Source organism: Musca domestica, unplaced genomic scaffold (genome assembly GCF_030504385.1).
Source record: "Musca domestica strain aabys unplaced genomic scaffold, Musca_domestica.polishedcontigs.V.1.1 1, whole genome shotgun sequence".
NCBI classification, from domain to species: domain Eukaryota; kingdom Metazoa; phylum Arthropoda; class Insecta; order Diptera; family Muscidae; genus Musca; species Musca domestica.
This window is the reverse complement of record NW_026712114.1, coordinates 21,350,195-21,376,200: the sequence shown is the minus strand read 5'-3', so window position 1 is coordinate 21,376,200 and position 26,006 is coordinate 21,350,195. Positions and strand designations below refer to the sequence as shown.

The 26,006-nt window shown below is 34.9% G+C and overlaps 1 protein-coding gene across 1 annotated transcript in view; it reads left to right on the top strand.

Moving 5' to 3' along the window:
• LOC101899248 (octopamine receptor beta-2R) overlaps window positions 1–26,006 on the top strand; it is an 83,166-nt gene that overhangs the window by 37,774 nt on the left and 19,386 nt on the right. The window contains 1 exon segment of the mRNA XM_059120539.1: window positions 12,389–12,487. Coding sequence (XP_058976522.1) covers window positions 12,389–12,487 — 99 coding nt within the window.

The following is a 26,006-nucleotide window of genomic DNA, read 5'->3' as shown; positions in this document are numbered from 1 at the left end:
ACATGGGCTGGCTGGTTTAAAATCCTAAAATGCCGAATATCGGGAGGTATTTCGAGAGGTTACAAACGGAATATCAAAGTTAATAACCTGTTCTATTGTATGGTAGAGGGCATAACACCATTTTTATGAAAAAATAAAAAAAAAAATATAAAAATCAATTTTATCAAAAAAAAAAAAAAAAAAAAAAACATAAGGCTCAGTCCAGTCGAACTTGCAATACATTCCACCATTATCTAAAGAAAATACCTTTAAATAACATTATCTGAATTAAAACGTACTAAAATGACATGGCCCACCGTTGACAATTTTCTACTTTAAATACCAAATTCTAGAACAATTCCGTGGAAAAAGTGGGTAAAATAATCTAAATTCTGAATGTTGCGATGGCTATACGAAAACATAGATCAATATACCTCCTGCTCAACACCAACCATTATAGACACTATGCCGAATAATGTGGACTGTATCGGGATTTCAACAGACAGACGGATATCTTTAAATTTGACTTAAATCGCTGATCATTGGGGCTGCGACGAATACATATGGAATGACGAATTTAATATACACTCCTTTCGACGGTGGAGGGTATAAAAATGTTCTTCAAAGACTTTTGCTGTTGGAAAATTGTCAGGCTTAATCCCATTTTTTTTTGTAAAAAAAAACAACGTTTGTTTATTAGTGGAGAATGATGGTAATGTTTACCAGGGGGTAAGGCAGAGAATACCTAGGTTTCCGAAAGATCCACCAATCCTCATCAGTTCCCTTTGCTTTTTGTCAGGGGTATTCTCCTCAGGAGTTATTTTAAAAAGTATTTTATTCTCTGCCTTACAACCTGTAAACATTACCTCGTATGGCATATATCGGTACCTCCCTATATTCGGTATTTAGACGAGATTAGGTACAATATACACCGGAATTTTGTCAAATTTCGTACAGCCTATGACTGAAAATGATCTATGCAAGTCCAGGTCTTCGTAAAAACGCCACATATCGGTATCTCCCCGTATTCGATATTTTGATGATCTTAGCTACAGTATTTACCGTATTTCTTTTTTTCAAGTTTCGTTTTTAAAGTTCCTAATGGGTACTACAGTCTTTGACAGACAAATGTCTATGCAGGTCAACGTTTTCGTATAGAGCCTAATATAACGACAACTCCGTTACTTTTAAGATTTTAATGATTTTAAGATTTTTAAAATTCGTTCCAATAGGTGGTTTCGTTCGAGGTGGTTTCAAAGTTCGGCCCTGCTGATTGTTTTTTATACCCTCCACAATAATATGGAGGGTATATTAAGTTTGTCATTCCGTGTGTAACACCTCGAAATATACATTTTAGACCCCACAAGGTATATATTCTTGATCAGCATAAAATTCTATGTCGATTTAGCAATAGTCGTCCCGTCCGTCTATCCGTCTGTGGAAATCACTATATCTTCCGAAGGAAATGAAGTAGGTGATAAAATAAGTGATAAGTGATAAAATTTTACTCAAATGTGTATTATGTCTGCTGGACTTTTGGTATTGAAAATGGGCCATGTAGGTCCATGTCTTCGCATAGCCCCCATATAATGATACCTCCCGATATGCGGTAATTGATTATTTTAGTGACATTACTTATCGGAATTGTTTCAATATTGGTATTTAAAGTTCGTAATAGGTACTACGGCCTAAGACAGAAAATGGGCCATGTAGGTCCACGTCTTCATATAGCCACCATACAACGGTACCACCCGATATTCGGTATTTTTATGATTTTAGCGACATTATTTACCGAAATAGTTTCAAATTTCGCATTTGAAGTTCGTAATGGATACTACAGCCTACGCCAGAAAATTGTCTGTGCATGTTCACGTTTTACAACCCCCATAGTACCTCCCTATATTCGGTATTTTGATGATTTTAGCTACATTATAAACGGATTTTTTTCAAGTTTCGCATTTGAATATTGCAATAGCTTGCATAGTTGCCTATGCAGGTCCACGTCGTCGTATAGACCCTTATATACGGCTACATTCGTTATTTTTAAGATATTAACAGAATTTTAAACAGATTTTTTTTTTTTTTGAAAATTGGAAAGTCTTTGCCAAATGTTGGAGGGTATTCAAAGTTCGGCCCGGCCAAACTTAAAGCTGTTTTATTTGTTTTTTTTTTTTTTTGCTAGTCCTTAGATTTTTAAACATATTTCAGATTCTTATTTCCAGTCACCCAAATTTTGTATTGTCTTGTGCTTCAAAGTAAAGAAAAATTTTCGACTTTTTTAAATAGATTTTAAGATATTAGAAAATTCTGTCTAAAAATTAGTACTTTTTAAATTTATTCTCTGTCTAAGTTAGGGTATATACACATATACATATATGGGACCAACGTGAATATCTGTCTGCTAAATGACTGATAATTTCCAATTTGTTTTCTCGAAATTTAAAAGAAAAACATCAATAGAAAGTTGTCCCGCATTGGGTGATATAATTGGTTCCAAACTCAGCTTATGGCAGTGAGAACGATTTTAACATTAATTTACAACATTACCATAATCCATCCCCTAAAATGTGTAATTACTTTCCCTATTAACAACATTTTTTTTGAAAATCTTTTTAAATCTTTTAACGAAAGTAAAACTGTCTGTTTAGCTATGCCGTAATTATTCATAAAAATCTTGCCTCCTCCTCTGCGCTTCAGCCGACAATCTATCATAACGTAATAGACGTTGTTGACATTCCGAATTAATATTTCCTATAATTGTGGTGTTAGGGAAATTCCTTAGCAAATATTCAAACGGCTTCCTTTTGCGTGTTGCTTGTTTTCAAATTACAGTCTCATCATCAAGAGTCATTCGTCATTCATTCATAAGTTCGCAGTTGTTCGAAGTAGTTGTTGCTGTTGCTATGTTTGTGTGTGTGTATTTGTGTCTCTCTCTCAAATTTCATTCATTCATCATTCTTTCAGGCCATTCGCAACGGTTAGTTGAGCTCCAGTCCATGCCCGTTGTCCAGTATTCTCAAATGTATATTTAATTGGACATTTTACGTTTTGCAAATGAATTGTCTGTCTGTCGGCCAGTTGGTCTATTTGTCTGTCTCTCTGTTGTTCGGTCGGTCGGTAGTTGCATTAAATATGAGAAGCTAAGTAAATAAATGTTGAGAACTTGTAATTGAATTATTGCCATGAATAATGAAGTAATCACGTTTTGCGATAAACATCGACTAACGAAAAATGCTGAGCAAATATTAATGAGTTGTTCATTGTTGTTGTTGCTGTTGCTTTTGTTGTTGATATTAAATAGAAGGGTCCCACAGCCAGTCACTCATCATCCAGCCATTTGTACACCTGTTCAGGTACTGGAATTTAAATGTGTGTTTTTTTCGTTAGAATTAAATACTCTGTAAATGTTACGGGAATGATGACTGTTTCCGAGACAAATGGATCATTACTGTCGGAAGATTGTCTATAAAATTGTTTTGTTTTTGAGACATTGTGGGAATTAATTAAATGGTTTGGAGTTTGCGCTGCACCTTGCTGCAGTGTAGAAGCAGATATTGTCACCATTTTTTTTCCAAATGATTGCACATGACGAAAATATTTTGTCCTCGGATGACATTATCCATACTTTATTTGTTTAACCCAATGTCTAACCCTATTTAAAGTTGTGCCATAATATAATGGCTTCAGGCAAATCATTCTGAAAAAAAATGAGGAAGCATTTTTCCCTAACTCGTTAATGTTATGTGCCCAAAAAATTGGGGTATGGATATTCTTACTTATATGTACTAAATTGTACTAAATCTGGTACAATTTAAATTTTGAGAAAACCAATAGAGTTGAAATCCTGAAATTTTAAAATATGAAAACTATTCCATAATAGAACAGAGGTATGTAAATAGTTTTGGAAATTCGTACTTATGTGTACGAAATGGTACTAAATTTGGCAAAATTTGGAATCCTGAAATTTGGAAATAAGATTTCGATTGGACTGTATGATGAAGGTAGCTATGAAAATTTGTAGTAAAGTGAACAAAATTTGGTAAAATTTGGAGCTGGAGTTCTGAAATTTGGAATTATTTTTGAAAATAAGTACTACAAGAGAACAAAAGGTAATAAATGGAACAAGATTTAGTATTGAGTGTGTGGATAGATTACTGAGTTTTGATGTTGGGGTCAGAATTGGTATGTAGTGTTGAGAAGCGGAAGTGGTTTTGGTTTTCGTACCGTAGAAATGGTACTAATTATACCCTCAGCCTATGAAGGGTATGAAATAACGGTTTTAGACCCTAGAAATCCGTTTCAGGACGTTTAGAGTCGATCTAGCGATGTCCGTCCGTCTGTCTGTCTGGCTCGAAGCGAGTATTCGATTTGGTCCAAACTTGGTACATCGTAATATTGTGGTCAGATTTAGATCAAGTTTGAAGATGGGCAATTTCAGTCCACTCCTTCTGGTATCTCCCCCACAAAAGGTCGAAATTAAAAAAAAAAGAATATTTTCTGCACAGAAAGAGAAATGATAATCCGGTAAATTGGGTAAGGAATTGAGTTGAAAGTTTAAAATTTGGATTAGGATCACCTTTTGTGCGGTTGGCGGGGGATTTGGAAGTGCCTACTGAAAACTACTCGCAATTGTATTGCATTGAATTCTTTTCATATTTATTTTCAATTCTATTTAAAGATTATTTTTATTGAACAATAATAGAAAACAGAACATTGCTCATTATCTATTAATGCCTATGGATATTATGACGACAGTCAATTTGCTTTTTTGTCTCCCATTCATTCGTAAAAATTCATAAATTTGGGAATATTGCTAAGAGCTTTAGCATAATTTGAATATTATTTTTTAATACAGCAGAACAAAAGTCCTCATTATCTCCTTTGGCTCTGTTTTACACGTAATTTTTGCATGATTTTTTTCTTCTTCTATTTCGGTATTCATCACCCGAAGTCCTACTGGAATTTCCAAGAACTCATTAAAAGCTTGGTACAACAAAATTCTATGCTAGACCAAATAATCGAACACGAACAATGAAAAGAAAGCCATTACAACAATTCAATAATCAAATTTGTGTTTTTGATCAATTTTTAATAATTTTCACATTCACACACCAAAGTCATCGATTCGTTCGTTGCCTCTGCCAAACTTGGGTTCTCTTTTTTCGTGTTCTTGATTTGGCACTCAATTCCATTTTGTTCGACTACACTTCTGTATAAATAGCAATAAACCGACATAACGACCTGACACATGCAATACCACCTCCCGCCCGCATTATCAATATTAATATTAATAATAATACCAGTCACAAACAACAACAACAACAATAGCTAAAGCTATGGTGTTGAGAAATATTGTCTTTATTAAATTTCTTCAGGCAAGCTGGAAAAATCCTGGTATAGACATTTTCGGAATATCTTCATAGCAATTTCGTTGGGGGATGTGAAAACTAAAGCCCATGGAATCATGCAACCGCACAAGGAGATCGACATAAAACCATCACCCACATACATGGCAACAGTCATACATACATATGTTTGGTTGATGGTTGATTCAATCAGTTGATGTTAGGATAGGCAGAGTCAAGTTTTTGCTCAAATGGCTACAACAAAAAACAGGTATAGAAGAGGGGCTTAAATATGATAAGCGGGGAGGGATTGTATATACGAGTGTTGTTATTTTTTTCATTCATCATATTGAAAATCAAAATACAGACATTGCGACACCTTCCGCTGAAGCACTTCAACAGCGTTTTTTTCTTTTTTTTTGGATTCGAATAGAAGCAAAAATGTCAGTCCAAAACGTGCAAGAGTTTTGGCTTTCTCCATCCACAACCACCACCACCTTGATTATGTATGCTTATTGGATTACGCGCGGTTTTCCAACTTAATCTACATTTTATACAATTGCGGAGTGACTGAATGGTAGAAAGGAAAATATGAAAATTAGTTTGTTGGAAAATTAATAAAAGTCTCTTAAGTGCTTTAAAATGTTTGATGGAGAGAGTTTGCAAAATTCGAAATGAAATGTCAAGAAAAGATTTGTGATGATATTCAAAATGGGGAAAATTGGCGATATCTTTAGGAATTTGTTAAATTTGTGAAAATGATCCCTATGGACCCTATATAAAGGCAAACTAGCTCGATGGGTAGACCAGTGACAAAACTGATTTTTTGGGAAATTCGTACTGAAAACTCTTGATATGTAGTACAATTTAAAAATGTCACTCAGTTATGCCGACAGATGTATACCTTTAGCCAATGTTGGTTTATTTAAATACTAGTTAACCCGGTGCACCTCATTACACCTTTTGATGTTATATGAATTCAAAATTTTATAAACGAACATTTGTTGGTAAAAAAATTAAAGCAACAAATAAAAAACTGTAAGTTCGGTTGGACCGAACTAAGAATACCCTCCACCAATTGGAACGAATTTGGCAATTTTCAAAAAAAAAAAAAAAAATAAAATCCGTTAAAAATCCGACGACGTGGACATGTAGAGGCATCTTTTACATATTCAAATGCAAAACTTGAAAAAAAAAAGTCGGTGAATAATGTAGCTAAAATCATCAATATAGGGAGGTACTATTATATGGGGGCTATTTCAAAATGTGGACCAGCACAGACAATTTTCTGCCTTGGGCTCCAGTATCACTTACAAAGCTCAAATACCAAATTTGAAACAATTCCGAGAATAATGTCGCTAAAATCATCAAAATACCAAATATAGGGAGGTACCGTTATATGGGGATTATAAGAAGACGTGGATCTGCACAGACAATTTTCTACCTTATGCTGCAGTATCCATGAGAAAGCTCAAATACCAAATTTGAAACAATTCCGAAGAATAATGTCGCTAATATCATAAAAAACGAATATCGGGAGGTACCGTTATATGAGGGCTATAAGAAGACGTGGACCTGCACAGACAATTTTCAATCATAGGCTGTAGTGTTCATTACGAAGCTCAAATAAATTTGAAACAATTCTGGTGAATAATGTCAACAAAATTTCGAATATCCGGAGGTACCGTTATATGGGGGCTATAAGAAGACGAGGACCTGCATTATGCTGTAGTATCCATTACGAACATCAAATACCAAATTTGAAACAATTCCGACAATTAATGTCGCTAAAATCATCAAAATACAGAATATCGGAAGGTACCGTTATATGGGGGCTATATGATAACTTGGACCTACATGGCCCATTTACGAACATAACCTGCCTACTGGCAAAATATACATGTGTGCAAAATTTTAGCCTTCTATCTCAATTTTTTCGAAAGAAAGCGTGATTACAACAGACAGACAGACAGACAAACGGACATGGCTAAATCGTCTTAGAATTTTACGACATGAGTATTCCAAGGAGTTACAAACGGAATGACAAAATTAACCTCCATAGTATGGTTGAGGGTATAAAAAAAAATTAAAAACGTAATTATTGTAATATTTTAATGCGTAAACAAACAAATAGCTCGGTCTACCAACGCGTGGACATGTCAGGAACAGTTGACCATGGAATCGAACATACATATCATAACATGAAATCGGCCGAAATGTATATATGGGAGCTTTGCCCAAGCCTCAACCGATTTCAATATAATTTCGTTTTGTTTTCTTTTGGTACCAAATTTCGTCTCTCTTTCCGAATTTCATTGGAATCAGACATACATATCGCGTTAGGTGCATAAAATATGTAAAATCGGTCGAAAACATATATGGGAGCCATATCCGAATCTGAACCGATTTCAATATAATTTGACAGATTTATATTCTAATCAAATCCTGTTTCTCATTTCAAATTTCATTGAAATCGAACACGCATATCATGTTTGGTGCATCGAATAAACGAAATCGGTCGAAAATATATATGGGAGCCATATTCAAATCTGAGCAGATTTCAACATAATTTGGCAAATGTATGTTCGTTTTAAATTCCGTTACAAATTCCAAATTTCATTGAAATTGAAGATACATAGCGTGTGTGATGCATCAAATACATGAAATCGGCCAAAAATGTATATGGGGCCATATCCAAATCTGAATCGATTTCAAAATAATTTGGAAAATTTGTTTTTCTTCCGAATTCCGTTACGCATTCCAAATTTGTAGACTATATCTGTAATCGATTAATAGATATGTGAATATAAAATCTACATTTTTGGGAGGTACCTCCGATTCGGATACTATATCTCCAGATTCAAGTTGAATTTCATAAACTTATATAGCCTATGTTACTTTCAGGCGATGTTGTAGTATACTTGGAAATTTTCAGGTTCATAAATTGCAAACAAACATACAAACATTTTCCTCTTTTATAAAAAATACATTTTCAATTTGGCGGAATGTAATACGAGTTTAGAGATACCTAATTTAAGTTGACATCAAATTCGTTTTCATATTAGATCACCTTAGTTGTCAACTTTTATACTTGTAAAAGTTACCGATTATTGCTAACGACAAAAGCAGAAAATCCCACAAGTTCCCTAGTTTCGAAAAATGTTTAATTTGCAATGTAAAATTTATTATATTTCATTCCAACAAAAATCACAAAAAAAGAACATTTTTTCAGCAAAGAAAACATTTCGTACCTCTTTTGACTGTAATCATTATTTTTAGTCGTTTTATTACATTCTCAGCTTCTCCAACAGCAGTATTTTTAAATACCCAATGGTTGGAATAATGTTCTCAGCAATTTATATACTTTTACTCTGACTGAAAACTTCCATCACTCTGTTTGTGTGTGTGTGTGAACACACAGTAATATAATTTATTTTATGGCATAAAAATATGTTAAGATACCGCCATATTATCAACGTTAATTATCAAACTTTGTTTCCCATCCCCAACCGCCTCCCCACATAACGTCGTTACTCTCTAGGCCCCATTAACAAAGTGCTTAAAGTGGATTCTTCTTCCTTTTTTTCCATATTCAACGGAATTGCCATTTTATGCCTATCATGATGGGAGCTTCTCGTCTACAGCGACATAACTCAGTGGAGTTTTTTTTTTTTTGCTTTTGTTTTTGCAGACTCTTTGTTGGCGTCCTCATCGTTGTTGTTGTTGATGTTGTTCATATTTTAAGGAATGTTTGAGTTATTTCGTCTGAAAATAAAATGAAAATAATTTCCTGATGGCATGTTGGCAAGTACTTGAAAAGGACCATAAATAGAGAGAGAGAGGGAATGGGGGAAGGAGGAGAGAGGCAGCCAGCGAAAATGATAAAGACAGTAGCCACGTACAAAAACGGTACTGCAACGGAAATACTTTGTCCAGGTGTTACCTTTAATTTGAGGCATTTTATATAATCATAAATAACCAGATTATGGTAGGCTGAAGTTGTTATATGCCCGCTTTTTTATATGCACATTATATTCGTGGAATTTTTTTAATGTTATCTGCCGTGCAATAAGAACTCTTTAAATAACAATATTTTATTATGCGGCATATTGTGCGGTAGTGTGATGAGGGAATTTTTATTTATTTTGTTATTGTTTTATTTTTATTACCTTTTTTTGGCTCTTAAAATGGACATTAAAAATAATTTCGGGAGATCAGGGTATAAATAGTGGCAGAGAGGTGCACAGAATTAAATTTTAGCCCATTAACAAAAAATTAAATTTTCCATGTAAAATGTACGAAAAATAATAATAACTCTTGATAAAATAATTAAAAAGTCCATGTTTCGGAGTAGTGTCCATATACGGGATACTCCTGATTTTACTAATTTCGAGGAATTCTCCTTATTTGCCAGATTTTGCTAATAATTTTCCCTGTAGTACCTACATTTTGAATGTAATATTCTTAAAAGCAGTTCGTACCTAGTTTACAGGGTGAGATAGAAAACGCCATATTTTTAACATTTTTTTTTTAATTTTATTGAATGAAAGCAAGAAATGTCGAAAATAACATCAAATTTTACAATAAGTTTAGATTTGTTCGAATTGGTCACTTTTGGCACAAATTATGGCCTTCAAACGGCCAATGAAACCGTATTTTGGCACGCTGCCCAAATGTTGCTCTGCGGTTTTTTAGCCCATTCCCGGTGAAGCGCTTGCTTGAGGTGATCGACAGTTTGGTATTTTTTATTGCCAACCTTGCTTTCCAAAATACTCCAGACATAATAGTCCAAAAGATTGGTACCCGGAGATTTTGGTGGCCATTGTGCGCTGGAAATGAAGCAGTTTAGCAGTTTGAAAAATCATAACGCAAGTCGAAATATATTTCAATAACCGAACATTGGCTGAGGGTATGTAGCTGACGGCGACACCGACTGATTATATTTAACTTGTTTTTCTTTTCTAAACTCTCTAACCCTTTCAATTCGAGTTTGAAACAAGTAAGCAAAGGCTATAGTCGTGTGGGGCCGACTATATGATACCCTACAACACTACAATATGTTCGAAGTGCCCTTATATCCAAATCCATTTTAGAAGATTTCGTTTTTGAAATAATGCCAGAGAGCCCAGCCCAGAGGTTACCCTTAGGTTTTTGACCAGGAGAATTTGGCCAATATGTACGCACTCCGTAGTGTGGTTAAGTATTCAAAACAATTGCACACGAAAGTTGTGGTCCATTTTACAGCTAAATATAATCCAATGGTCTTCCAAAATGCTAGACTTCTTCCCTGTCCTTAACTCTCTTCCGATGCGAAATTCCGTGTCGAATAGTTTTCAATTGTGGCCTATAGAACGACTACAAAATTAGAAAAATTTAATTTTTTTTTAGCCATTCAAAACCTCTAAATGTACATCCTAAGAACAGTAGGCTTCAATTTCGACCCTATCGGATCGGACAATAATTGCAACGTAGATATAATAAACTGAAAACGTAGTGTTGGGGGTTAAAAATTTAGAAAATTTAAAATTCAAAATTGTAAGTCAAATTGAAAAAATCGCGAGCGATAAAAATATGACAAAAATGAAACAAATGATATAACTTTTTTATTGGTATATTATCCCGCGATTTTCTTAGATTTTATCCTTTTCTCGAAAGAGACTATTCCGAATTGATGGGAATTGTGAAAATCGTCCCAGCGGTTCTTGATTTATAAGCAGAATAAATAAGATCAATTTTTTTACATATATATCATACCTATTATATATATATATATATAGCAATATCCGATTTCTTGGCTATTAGCATCACTTATTGGTCAGAAGTGATCTTTTAATATATTTGTGATTTGGCTGGGATTAAAAATATTTGCGGTTTAGTGGAAATTTTCCTATTTTCTAACATAAAAGTTAGGATCTATTTTACCCGCTAATTATTATAATGTATTCATAATATGGGCCTATAGAGCAACTGCAAAGTCAGGAAAATAGTTTTTGGTCCATTTCAACCCCTAAATAGCATGCGATCATCTCCAAAAACAATAGGGTTCTATTCTGACCCTAACCCCACCTCCATTTTCAATTTCGTGAGGATCGGTTCATAATTGCGACCTGTAGCTTGATTACCAATTAACATGGACAGACGGACAGACGGACAGACGGACAGACGGACTTACGGACATACATAGCTAGATCGACTCAGCTCGGCGTGATAGGAAGATCCATATATACTTTCCTATGTGGGAAACCAATATTTCGAGGTGTTACATAATTTTTGGCCCAATCAAACTTATAATACCCCCAACGCATAGTGTTGTAGGGTATAAAAAGGTACTAGAAATTCATATGTTTGTGCAGACTTTTCTAACAAATTCTGTTCTTATTCGATAGCCGATTACATATTATATACCCAACATCTCTGGTGGGCTTTCAGATCAATTTGGTGGATACCGGTGAGCAAGTAAACAAACCTCAACATTAAAGTTAATGAATTCGCGAGTTAAATATTTTCATATGGCCAGAAATCTGCTAATCTAATATGAGCATTTTTGCTGAGTAAGTTTTGCAAGTTCTCAATAAATTAACTATTAGCATTACTTTTATAACTCACTCTTACTTACTGGAAATTACGATATCGCAGAGTATCCAGCAATAGTTTGTGAAAGTTTTTACAAAATCTTGAGTATCAAGCACTTTTACTATTTTAAAGTAAAAACAATGTAGATCAGCATCTATTTCTATGATTCAATTTAACGTTAAATAGCTCAATTTTTTCTCTGATGGCCAACGAATAAAAACGCTCGTTACCAACTAAGAATCAGTTGGCTTTAATGATCCAATGAATATGTAATCGAATGACATTCTGGAGTAATTTTCTAAAGACTCACACATCTAAGATTCCGCTCAAGGGCATAAATATGTATAACTTCTATTTAACTTATGACAACTGTATAGCCATGTATGTATTTGTATTCATTGTGTGTCCTTCATTATGTTCTTCATGAAAGTTTTTTTTTTTCTGATTTATAATTTTTCCCCTCTCTTCTTTTTTTCTCTGTCTCTTTACAGAATCATAACGAATTATTTTGTAGTCTCCTTAGCCATGGCTGATATTATGGTCGCCATAATGGCCATGACATTTAACTTTAGTGTACAAGTAACGGGACGGTAAGTACAAAAATACAAAACGAATGAACGAACGAATTTATAAACATTCATGCATGCCCTTACATACAGTCACTCATACACATGTAGCCAAGCACATGCACAATCAAACACCCTGTTACATGAATTCATTCATTCATTCATTTAGTCAACCATTCATTTGTATGTTCCATTGGATGTAGACGACGCAAGGCTCAAAAGAGCCTGCTGCACATGGACTTGTTGTTGTTGTTGTTGCTTTTTAGTTGACATCCGGCATAAATGGTTTGGAGAATCCAAGCACCACCAGCTGCATAAAAATGCGAGTGAAACAAAAAAACAAACAACAAATAAACGAATGCACATTATGTAATGCCATATGTGGTAGTGATATCTTCACTTTGTCATTAAAGTGCAATAGAGAAATGATAAAAAATAAATATATCATGTCCTTAAAGCATTTTTAAATAAAATATGTATGCACCTGTGTATATATAAAAGGGAAAATCAGGTGTGGAAGGAACGTGGACCATATTTGAATTTTAAAGTTGTAATATTTTTCCTTTTCTTAATTTCTCATTTGATGACCTATTTGGCTCATATGGAAATTAATACATTTTATATACTCCCCTAAAACGAGTCTGCGATCGACATCTTATTTTCTCAATATTAAGGTCCATTTATAACATTTACGGTTTAAATCTAGGTCTTTATAGGCTGTATAAGTCGCAGAAATCACATTTTTTAAAACCGTCGCATATTATTGCTGCCTCCATATAAAGCCTGATCTTTATAGATTTAAGGTTTTTTGATTCTCAACCAACTAGACCAGATGAATAAACCTGCAAAGGCTAAACCAGCATGGCGGGGCCAATAATGGGATACCCTACAATAGCACAGTTTACCATAAAATGTATATAAATTTGAACCCCTTTGAACTGGAATGAACCAATGCCTCAAGACCTTTCGAACATGACCAGAGCCACATTCCCTGCCAAATGCCTTATATTTACCCCGTCTGTCGTGTCTATGTAAATTCGGAAAAACATTTTAATCCATGAGTTTATTTTGCTATTTCTACGATCTCAGACTATATAAGTGCCAGATATCAGCATCAATTTAAAGGCCAGATGTGTCACAATTCCAGTATTACAAATATTCGCTGTTTAATTGAAATTTTCATATAAAAATTATATATTTTCGCAAAGTACAATCCGATGACCACACAAATGGTAGGTTTCTCTCCTCTTCTAAACTCCAACCTTACGCAAAATTAAGCTTCGATCGGCCTATACAGGGCCATAATTTTTACATTATTTTTAAATCTTATAGAAAGAAAGCAAACCAGTCGGAAATAGCATCAAATTTTAGAATAAGTTAAGATTTGTTCGAATTTGTCATCTTTGGCACGAATTATAGACTTCGAATGTTGCACTGCTGTATTTTAGCCCATTCCCGGCGAAGCGCTTGCTTGAGGTGATCGACACTTTGGTATATTTTAGTGCCAACATTGATTTCCAAAATACTCCAGACACAATAGTCCAACGAATTGGTATCCAGAGATCTTGGTGGCCATTGCGGTGAAGATGATGTAAGGAACATAATTTTGTAACCATTCTTGGGTGGCGCGTGCTCAGTGCGATGATGTTGAGTCCTGTTGCAATACCCGAGGTCTGCGACCGAAATGTTTGGCTTTAATAACCCTCCAGAATATTTTCCCAATAATATTCACATTTTATTCTGATGTCACGGTCGATTAATACGAGCGGAAACCGACCATCGTCTATTTTGGCGACCCACACCATCGCACAATGGTGCACATTTTCGGCTTCGGCGACAAACTTCTGGATAACGAATGTTTTCTCATCAGAGAAAACTAAATGCGGCAGTTAACCACTTTCGGCGAAGCGAAGCAACTCTTGAGGTCTTTTGAGTCCATTTTCTTTCTGTTGCGGTGTAAGTTCTTGCACTTTCTGGAATTTCAATGGCTTTACCCCGAGCTCATTTTTCAATATTTGCCAAATGGAATATTGCGATATGTTCAGCTCACGAGCCATTTTTCGGCCACTGCGACGCGGGTTGCGATCAAGTCCCTTCTTGACTTTTCGAACCATTTCTGCCGATATTGCCGTTTTCTTCCGCCCACTTCCTTGACGTCGGGCTACGCTACCAGTATCACGGTAACGAGCGATGGTACGGGACACAAAAGACTTATTTACATTTAAATGCTTGAATTCCATCACAAATAACTTTTTTCCGAAAAATTCTCACCAAAATGCTTTTGTACGCTTGTAAACAATATAATGACCTGAAACTGGAATAATTTTAACAGCTGTCGGACGAGTGGCTTAGAAAGGACAGCAGTCTGAAGTGGTGAAAGTTATAATAACGTCTAGCCGGTCAATCTTACTACCGTTCTTATACCCTATACCATAGTGTGGAGAGTATATTAAGTTTGTATTATTTATTTATTTGTTTTTTTTTTTTTTTCGGAATCGTTACTACATCCTAGCACTACGCCTCCGTATAGCCCCCATATGAAGGTTTTCATTTGAGCGGTATTTTTGAAATGAAATTTGAAATTTCGGCCCGACCGAACTAAGCTGCTTCTCTACTTGTTTTCTTTATACAAGTTTTTCTTTCACATTTGCAGGGAATAAAAATTGAGCCTCAGAATTTTTCTACATTTTGAAATCAAATTAGCTTTAATTCCGAAAAAGTCTTTACGAAAATTACATTTGGTATGGTCTCCATATCCCATTCCATTTGCCATTTTTTTGTCCTGATAACATTTTATACACAGTTCAACATAATTAAAATGGGTTTTTTATCATTCTCCCACTCATGTTTTTATTCCAAGGAATTTATCTCCAGCGCTAATATTCCTTTTTTGTTTTAATTCAAATTTCCTAAAAAAAATATTATCTAAAATTACATACCTTTCCAAATAAATCTCGTTCGAAGAAGAAACCAGTACCATTGAAAATTCCACATGAACATGTCATCTACCCGCCAGACATAATTCCCAAGAAAATACAAAGTAAGTCATGTGAGGAAACATTTGAAGTCAGTAGCATTGTTGGTTTTGTGTACTCCTACAGGAATTTATGTTCCCTTACAAAAGTCATTTTAATTGGCCCAAAAAAAATTGGATTTTTGAAAAAATAATATAACCATGGATTTAATTTTAATATTTGTGGCTTCTTTTAATTAACCTGTACAATCTGGATAAAAAAAAAAAAAACAAAAACATACAAAGGAAAAATACATTTACCTTGGAGAGCTGAACTTTTTTGTAACATGCATGTGTTTTTTTGCTCTCTACCACGGACTAAAGACTCTTAAGCATAAAATTCGTTAGAGTCTTGCAAAACAAAACAAAAATAATTCGGTGCATTGATGAAAATCTGTGCCATACAAGTTCACTGACAACACATTCAAAAATAATCTTGATTAAGTTGTTCTGTGACAACGTAGAGTAATTACAAAAATATAAATAATTCTCCGGGGATTCATTTTGTAATTAGCTTTGAGCCAAAAGATGCTTAACAAAGTAAAAAGTATCAGTCTGTTGTGCCTTCAGATTTATACCCTCAGCCAATGTTCGATTATTTAAATATATTTTGACTTCTGCTATGATTATTCAAATTGTTTACCCTCTATGGAGCAGATTCCGAAGGAATGGGTCAATATTATCTATTTCGTATCGCAACTAAATAAATATGATACAAATATTGCGACGTGCCAGGTTTGGACTATACAGAGTGAGATAAAAAAACTGCAACAAAGCCAAACGCCATGTTTTAATTTTTTTTTAATTCTATTGAATGAATGCAAAAAATGTCGGAAATATCATGAACTTTTAGAATAAGTTTAGATTCGTTTGAATTGGTCACCTTCAATGAAACCGTCACACGCTGCCCGAATGTTGCTCTGCGGTATTTTGGCTCGCTCCCGCCGAAGCGCTTGATTAAGGTGATCGACACTTTGGTATTTTTTTAGTACCAACCTTGCTTTCCAAAATACTCCAGACACAATAGTCCAACGGATTGGTATTTGGTGGAATTTGGTGGCCATTGTGCGCTGGAAATGAAGCGAGGAACCTGTTGGAATGCCCAAGGTCTGCGGCCAAAATGTTTGTGTGCCCACGGCTTTAATACACCCTCCAGAATATTTTCGAGATAATATTCTGCATTTATTCTGATGCCAAGGTCGATTAATACGAACCGAGAGCGATCATCGGCTGTTATGGCGGCCCACACCATCACCATGGCCTGCGCTTGAGTTCTGGTTGCCATCCGAAGGTGCACATTTTCAGCTGACCTTTTTGGCAAGTAAACACGATCATTTTGTTTGTTCACAAACTGCTGGACAACGAATGTTTTCTCATGGGAGAAAACCAAATTCGGCAGTTTACCCTTTCGGCCATGCGAAGCAATTCTTTAGCTCTTTTCAGTCTATTTTCTTTCTGTTGCGGTGTAAGTTCTTCACTTTTTGGAATTTTAATGGCTTTACCCCGAGCTTATTTTTCAATATTTTCCGAATGGAATATTGCCGTATGTGCAGCTCACGAGCCATTTTTCGGCCACTGCGATGCGGGTTTCGATCAAGTCGCTTCTTTATTTTTCAAAATATTTCTGTTGATGTTGCTGTTTTCTTCCGTCCTCTTCCTTGACGTCGGGCTACGCTACCAGTATCACAGTAACGAGCGATGGCACGAGTCACAAAAGATTTATTCACAATTAAATGCTGGAGTGCTCTAACGATAGCCACTTGTGGTTTTCCAGACAAATATAGAGAAATCACACTATCACGCTTGAATTCCATCACGAACAACTTTTTTTCTGGAAAATTCTCACCAAAATATAGTGAACTGTCACTGGAATAATTTTAACAGCTGTCGGATGAGTGGCTTCGAACTGACACAAGTCTTAAGTTGGTTGCAGGTTTTTCATCTCACCCTGTAAATATTGGTATGGGTGAAATTACAAGAAAATCGAAATGCAAAATCATAACTTCCATATTCATCACATGTTGCTGGTTGAGAGAAATATAGGTTTTAGATGGGGTTCGCAGATATATATCATCTTTACAACAGATCTTGTGTAAAAAAATGTTTGTCTGTGTGAAATTTGAAGAGAGTTGAATGCTTATTTCGCTTTCTTTGAGCGTTTTGTTTTCCAAAATCTTAAACCCTATGTGGAGAAGATACCAGTAGAAGTGGTCCGATCTCTACCATCTTTATAATAGATTTTGTGTTGAGGGAAATATTGAAATCGTATGTTAATTTCGCCTTTTTGGAGCTCATGGGGGAACGTATATGATGGAGTGGACAGATATTGTTCATTTTCGCACCTGACTTAGAACTGATCCGAATATTGTGATTTCCAAAGTTGGAGCACAATCGGATTATCCTTTCTTGATGAACTCCAAATATCCTGAAACAGATTTGGTCCAAAGAGACCTGGGGTGAAAAACTGATATTGGCCGAAGGGTAAAAAATGCGTGCTCTGTTAAGAAACTAAAAACGGAAAACAGTGTTGAGCGACTAAGTACCTGTTCAATGCGGTTTACGGGCTTGTGGCATCAACACCCATAGTGCTCTATACAGGGTGAGATGAAAAAACTGAAACCAACTTCGGGCTGCTGTCATTTCTAAGCCACTCGTCCGACAGTGACAGCTCATTATACTGTTTAGAAGCGTACAAAAGCCTTTTTGGTGAGAATTTTGAGTTCGGGGTAAATTCCAAAAAGTGCAAGAACTTACACCTCAACAGAAGGAAAATAGACTCAAAAGAGCTGCTTCGCTTGGCCGAAAGTGGTGAATTGCCGAATTTGGTTTTCTCCTATAAGAAAACATTCGTTGTTTCCAGCGCACAGTGGCCACCAAAATATCCGGATACCAATCCGTTGGACTATTGTGTCTAGAGTATTTTTTAAAGCAAGATTGACACTAAAAATATTAAAGTGTCCATAGCCTCAAGCAAGCGCTTCGCCGGAATGGGCCAAAATACCGCAGAGCAACATTCGGGCAGCGTGTGAAGGTTCCATTGGTCGTTTGAAGGCCACAATTCGTGCCAAAGGTGACCAATTCGAACAAATCTAAACTTATTCTAAAATTTGATGCTATTTCAGACACTTTTTGCTTTCATTCAATAAATTTTATAAAAAAAATGTAAAACTTATATATTTTTTTTTGAAAATTTCGACCTTTTGTTGTGGAGGTACCGTAAGTAACCGACCAATATGACCATCTTCGAACTTGATCTAAGTTGTAGAATAATGTTACGATATACCAAGTTTTGACCAAATTGGATAGTCATTTCGATAGTTATCGTGTGCACCAGCCAGACGGGCATCGCTAAATTGACTCCAAATGTCTTGAAATGGATTTGGTACAAAGAGACCTTGTGTCTTAACCGTTATTTCGATGATATAGACTCTCTAGACATATGGCTGAGGGTATAAAAAATTAATCCATCGAGAAGTAGTTTTTTTTTCAAGAATGCATTGTTTAAATCAACATAGGTCAATTTCGTATGCAGGTCCACGTCATTTAAGTGGTAGTTTTCGATTTTTTTGGATTTTTTTCAGGTGCTTCCAAATGGTGGAGAGTATTAAAAGTTGGGCCCTTACGAATTTTGGTGCTTTTTTATTTATTATTCTTTTAATATTATGAAATTTCTTACAACAATAGTACTATGCCAGAATTTTGAAAATATTCACTGATTTAGAAATTGATTTTGATAACCCAATTCGTTTCATAATCTATTTCAAAATCTCACTTTTTTGTAAAAATATGCTTCTTTGTAATTTTATACTCTCCACCATAAGGAGAGCAGTATATCGACTTCGTCGTTCAGTTTGCTACACCTCAAAATACTAATTGTGGTCCCATCAAGTACAACACAATTTTTTGATTTTTTCCTATAAAAATACACTAATTAAATCTTGAAATACTACGTTTTCCTGATGCGAATGATATCAGTGTAGCTCATCCAGGCCGCACCCGTCTAAACCCAAAAAATTGTATCGTCCTATTTACCAAACCGACAATCTCTTCCCATTCAATTCCAACTACATCCCAACGCGCGCTATGGAAACAAAAGATTTCTTGAAAAATAAACAATTTGTTAGTGGGGCTTTTTATTTCATGGTTTAATTTAAGCAGCCATAGAGAACAACAAACTCATTGTTAATATTTTCCTTAACTAACCGATGCTGTTGGTGGTGTTGCTTTTGTTGTTACTCTTGTGGCTTTTAATCTTACGTTTTCCGCAAACTGTTGCCTGTCATAAGTTGTTAGCTTTTTCTGTTCTTCGTTGAGCAAATTTTTGGGGTGCATTCATGCACCCTCTTGCATAACCTTAAGTTGCTTTAGCTGTTATTACTCACGAAAAACTTAGTTTCAACATTTTGGTCTTTTTGCCATCGACAAAAGGGTAGCTAAGATTGCCTTTGCCTGTAATCCACCCAAAAGTATACTTAAGAATGTTTTCATAATGTAAATTAGTTGCAAAATCTTCTTTCGTTGTTGTTTTTTTTTTCTTTCTCCGTAATATTTTAAGTTAGGGTTATTATCAACTTGGGTTGCGAGTAATGTGCAGCAAACAAGAAGTCAACATGTCGTAGGTGGATGAAGGGTAGAATGATGGCAAGATTGTTAGATTTATAAGATTTTAGTAAGTTGGAGGGGGTTAAGAAACGCAGCAGAGATTTGACTCTGCTAAAGGTTGAAGAAAAAAATGTTTCTAAATCTTCTGAATATAGAAGTGGTATATAGGTCTCTATTACTTGTTTCTATCCACATAAAACCCCTGACGAGACATTCTGAGTATAAAAATATCTTCAAAAGGGATATAAGATTAAATTACCTAAAAAATAAAACCAGTATAGACCAGTGTGGAAAGGACAAATGTCGGACGAGACCGATTATATGATACCCTACATATACCGAAAAGCAATTGCCTGTTACTCCATCAGCGAAAATTCCACCTTAAAGATTAAGATTCGTTCCAATTGTTTGTGTTAGGCCTATTCAGTACTCAAAATTCACATTTTGTTCAGTTTGAAAAAAAATTGTTCCTTTTTCGGAATGAATAATACGGAAATATTTACCTTTTACACCAAAAAGTCTTCAAAATCTCTCATTTTGAAGTTTACCGTAGAGAAGCACATCAGACCCACATCCAATTTGTTTATCCAAAACTATTTCAAAGTCTTTATATATAAGCCCTGGGAACCAACAGTGATCCTAATATAAAATTCCAGAATTTTTGCTCTATCCCTTCACCCAATACCAAATTTAGTACCATTTAGTACTTTTCGAAAAATTATAGTACGCAGATACCAACAGCGACCTCAATATTACATTTGAGGATTCCAGCCCTATCACTTAACCCAATTCCAAATTAGTACTTTTGGTCCAAATATAGTACGCATTTTCGAAACAATTTCTGTATCTCGACCTCAGATCCACGTCTTAATTCTGGATACCAACAGAGACCTCAATTTAAAATTAGGGTTTCAGCCCTATCCCTTTCCCAATACTCAATTTAGTACCATTTAGTTCTTTTCATACAAATGCAGTACATACAGTGAATTTAATATCAAATTTCAGGTTAACTGCTCTGTACTTAACCCCCTACTAAATTTAGTACCATGTGGTACAAAAATAGTACATATACCCAAAACCAGCTCCTTCTCTCACAAACACCAACAGTAACATCTATATAAAATGTCAGGATTTTAGCTCTATTTGCTCACCCAATACCATATTTAGTACCATTTAGTACTTCTCGAAAAAGTGTAGTACACATTTTCAAAACACCTCCATATGTCAACGTCAGACAACAATTGAGACCTCAATATCAAATTAGGATTCCAGTCCTATCCCTTACCCAATAACCAATTTAGTATCAATAAGTACTTTTCGTACAAATTTAGTACACATTTCCAAAACCAATACCATATCCTAATTCCAGATACCAAAAGAAAACTCGTTATTCAATTTGAAGATTTCAGACCTATTCCTTCACGCAATACGAAATTTAGTACCATTTAGTACTTTTCGTACAAATATAGTACAGAATTTAAGAAGAATCTCTGTATCACGACATAAGATAACAACGGTCCTTACTCAACCTTAATCAAATTTCAAATTTCAGGATGTCAGCTCTGCAATTTCCCCCACTTCCATGTTTAGTACTATTTAGTACAATTTAGTAACATAGTAAAAAATGGTACGCATATCCAAAACCTGCTCCATATCTTAACGCCAGGCACCAATTATCAAATTCCAGGATTTTAGCTCTATTTGTTCACCCGATGCCTGACTTAGTACTATATAGTACTTTTCGTGCAATTTAATTACAAATTTTTCTCCACCTCTATATCTCAATTTAAGATACTAACAGGGGCCACAATATCAAAGTTGAGCATTCTGTCCATATTCTTCCATCCGATACCAGTACCATTTAGTTCTTAGTACCATTTAGTACCTTTCGTATAAATAAAGGGCGCAATCCAAACCACCACCAAATCTCAAACACATATACCGTCAGTAATATAAATATCAATTTCTGAATTTTAACTCTATCCCTTCATCCAATATCAAATTTAGTACCACTTAGTACTTTTCGTACAATTATAGTACACATTTCCGAAACCATATCCATATGCAGAGGATACACAAGCCGATTCTGTTCACCTAAAACCAAAATGTACCAAATATTGTACTATTTAGTGCTTTTCGTGCACTTGTAGTACAGATTTCCAAAACCAGCAACAGCAACCGCAATACTAAATTTCAAAATTTCAGTTTCATTCGTTAACCATAAACCAAACTGTTCCAAATTTAGGACCATTTAGTCACACAAGTGCAAAATCTCCATCATGCAATCCGATAGGAACCTTATTTCCAAATTTCAGGATTTCAAATCTATCGGTTTTCCCAAAATTTAAATTGCACAAAATTTAGTATCACTTAGTACACATAAGTACGAATTTTTAAAACTGCTCTCTATACCTCAGTCTTACAATGCAATGGCGATCTTACTTCCAAATTTCAGCACCCCACCTCTATCGGTTCACCCAAATCGAATTAGTACCATTTACTACCTTTTGTGCACATAAGTACAAATTTCGAAAACTACCTCCATATCCCAATCCTACTCTAAGCCAATAATGTTAATTTCAGGCTTCCAGCTTCATTCGTTTCTCCAAATTCGAATTGTGCCAAATTTAGTATCGTTTAGTACTTTTCGTATAAATGAGTACACACTTCTACAACTACCTCCTGAATTCGACTTTGACTGATTTTCATATCGAATTTAACATTTTTAGCTCCATGTATCTATAATATACTCCATTAGTAAACCTCATCCGAAAGTAAAGAGTTCTAGCTTTTCCGGTCTTGTTAAATACAAATGGTATCATATTTTATACCTTTTAGTACTTTTTGTACCGTTCTGGTATGAATTTCCAAAAACCCAGTATTATCTGACACCTTCGAACAAAGAGTGATACTCACCCAAAATTTCAAGATTCTAGTTTCAGCCGTTTCGTCTGGGCGGTGAGGAATCGTTAAGTCAGTCTGTCTGTCAATCAGTCTGTCAATTACTTTACTATTTTATTGAAATAGATTCCAAGAGAATGTTCTACCTAAGAAAATATTTTCTAAAAAGAGACTTTCAAGAGATCCTTTTTCTAGTTTTCCCTAGTCAGAAGATCTACTCTATCAGGAATACCTCTCAAATACTCTACAACATTTTAAAGCTTCATCTGGCATTAAAAATACCTCAATATAAAAACAACTCTTTCTCTCTCTCTCTCTCTCTCTCTCTCTCTCTCTCTCTCTATTAGTCCCTTATCACGTCATTCCAAAAGAAAACAACAAAATACCCATCCTTTGCACATAATTTCATTTTCACAATTAAAATGTCTGCCCCAAAAGTTTCATTGGCCTCAATGTGCAACTTATTTTATTTTTCTATTTGCTGAACTACTTCTTTTCATTTCACTTTTTTTTTTTTGGCATTTCAAACTTTAAACACAATTTAATTTTACCGCATTGCAAAAACTGTAATTCACAAATGCCAACCTAGTTTTGTGGCTTTCTAGGAAAAAGTCTGACAAAGAAATGCCGCCGCCGACGTCGTGGCATATCACTGAAGAGACATGATTTAAATTAAATTTAATTGGGTCACATTTTGTTGCTGTGCATTGATTTGAATACTCCAATGAGCCTAACAACTTGACTGAGCAGACATTTTGCAAATGGTAATAGTTTCAAAGAGAATGGCAGGGGTAACAAATACAACTGCAACTATGCAATAAAGTTCGAAAAACTTTCATGGTAATTAAATGTACTTAAATTTGAGTTTTGTATAAATGACTATCGGAGTGTAACGAATGTAGGGAAAATATTTGTGGTTTGACGGCAAAGGCCTTTGGAGGGTTATCGTTCAACTATGCAAACTGGGACCCATTTAAAAAATAATATTTTTTATAGACATCCTTTAAAAACAGACTTCAAAATCTTTGATTAAATAGTCCGCATAACAATTGGTTTAAATCCACAAATGAAGTCTTTAGAGATAATCTTACAATTGCACATTCTTAAATTAAATTCTTTAGGAAAAGAGTAAAGAATATCACTAATAAAAAATTCTTAAAATTAAAATTCTTAAAAAAATGCTAAAAATCCACGGGAAAATCTATAAAAAGACGAAACAACAAAAATTAAAAAAAAAAACTATTTTTTATTTAAATCCTTATAAAAATATGCATTAAACAACTGCGATAAAGAATAAAAGTCCTTACAATAATCTTTCAAGTAAGAGTTTGTGCAAACACTTTAAAAACTCACAACTAAAATTAAAATCGCAAATAAAAAAATAAGATTGTTATTTTTAAAAAAATCTTTAAATGCACCATTATAATCCTTACAAAAAAACTTGGAAATATACGATCACGGTCTTAATATACAATTCGTCTAGGTCCACGATCTATGAAAATTAAAACAAGTAAAAAAGCAGTAAGTTCGGCCGGGCCGAACTTTGAATACCCTCCACCATTTGGACTATACGATATCGTGGACCTATATAGATAATTCTCTTCCGAGGTATAAAGTATCCACAAGGTACTCCTTGCGTGGATTTTCAGACAATTCCGTTGGAAAGTGTGGGTAAAATCATCAAAATACCGAATATCGGGGGGTACCGATATATGGGGGCTATACGATATCATGGGCCTATATAGAAAATTCTCTGTCAAGGGATAAATTACCTACAAGGAACTCCTTGTGTGGATTATCAGACAATTCCGTTAAAAAAAATTGGATAAAATCATCAAAATACCGAATATCTTAATTCGTTTAGACTGTAGCGTGATTACAACAAAAAAGAATTAAAAAAGCTAAAATTAAAATTGAATACCTTCCACCATTTGAAACGAATTTGGCAATTTTCAAAAAAAAAAAAAACAAGTTAAAGAGTATCTGTCGGTTTTGCCGACAGATGTATACCCTTAGTCAATGTACGATTACTTAAAAATATTTTGACTTCTGTTATGATTATTCAAATGTTTCACCTCTTATGGAGTAGGTTCCGAATGAATGGGCCACTATTGTGCATTTCGTACCGGACCTGAATAAATATGATATAAATATTGCGACGTACCAGGTTTGGACTATAATGGTAACATCGTTCACTGTTCTTTCAATGTTAACGTGCGCGTGCTACCAGCTATAGTCGAAGAATTCTATAGTCGAAGAATGACAGATAAAAGTATTGAAAATTGTGACCCTTTGTGAATGAGGTACCTGAAGGGGTTCACAGATATAAATCATCTGCACAACAGATATTGTATTAGCAAAAATGTTTGTATTTCTGAAATCTGAGGAGAGTTGAATGCTTATTTCGCTTAGCCCAGACCTTGGGCTAATATAAATATTGGGATGTGTGAAATTTCAAGACAATTAGACTCTTACATCACATTTTATAAGAGTTGTAATTATACAAAATCCGTCCGTTTGTGGGGGAGGTACCTGATGGAGTGGACCGATATTGTCCATTTTCACACCTGACCTAGCACTGACGTAAATATTAGGATGTGTAAAGTTGGAGCAAAATCGGATAATCCTTTCTCTGTCTGTGCAAAAAATACATTTTTTGAAAATTTCGACCTTTTGTAGAGGAAGTACCAGAAGGAGTGGACCGATATTGCTCATTTGCAAATTCGATCTAAGTTTGACAAAAATATTACGATGTGCCCAGCTTCGACCAAATCGGATACTCCCTTCGAGAGTTATCGTGCTCACGGAGGGAAGGTCATCGCTAGATCGACTCCAAATGTTCTGAAACGGATTTGTTCCAAAGAGACCTAGGGTCTAAAACCGTTATTTCGAATAGGCACTTTTTGACCGCATCAAATTGTATATACCTTCTGTAGCCATATGACTGAGGGTATAAAAATGGATTTAAAAACACAGAACTAAGTCTCTGAAGCCCCTGAAAAAGTTTCTGCAAGCACCAACAATGAC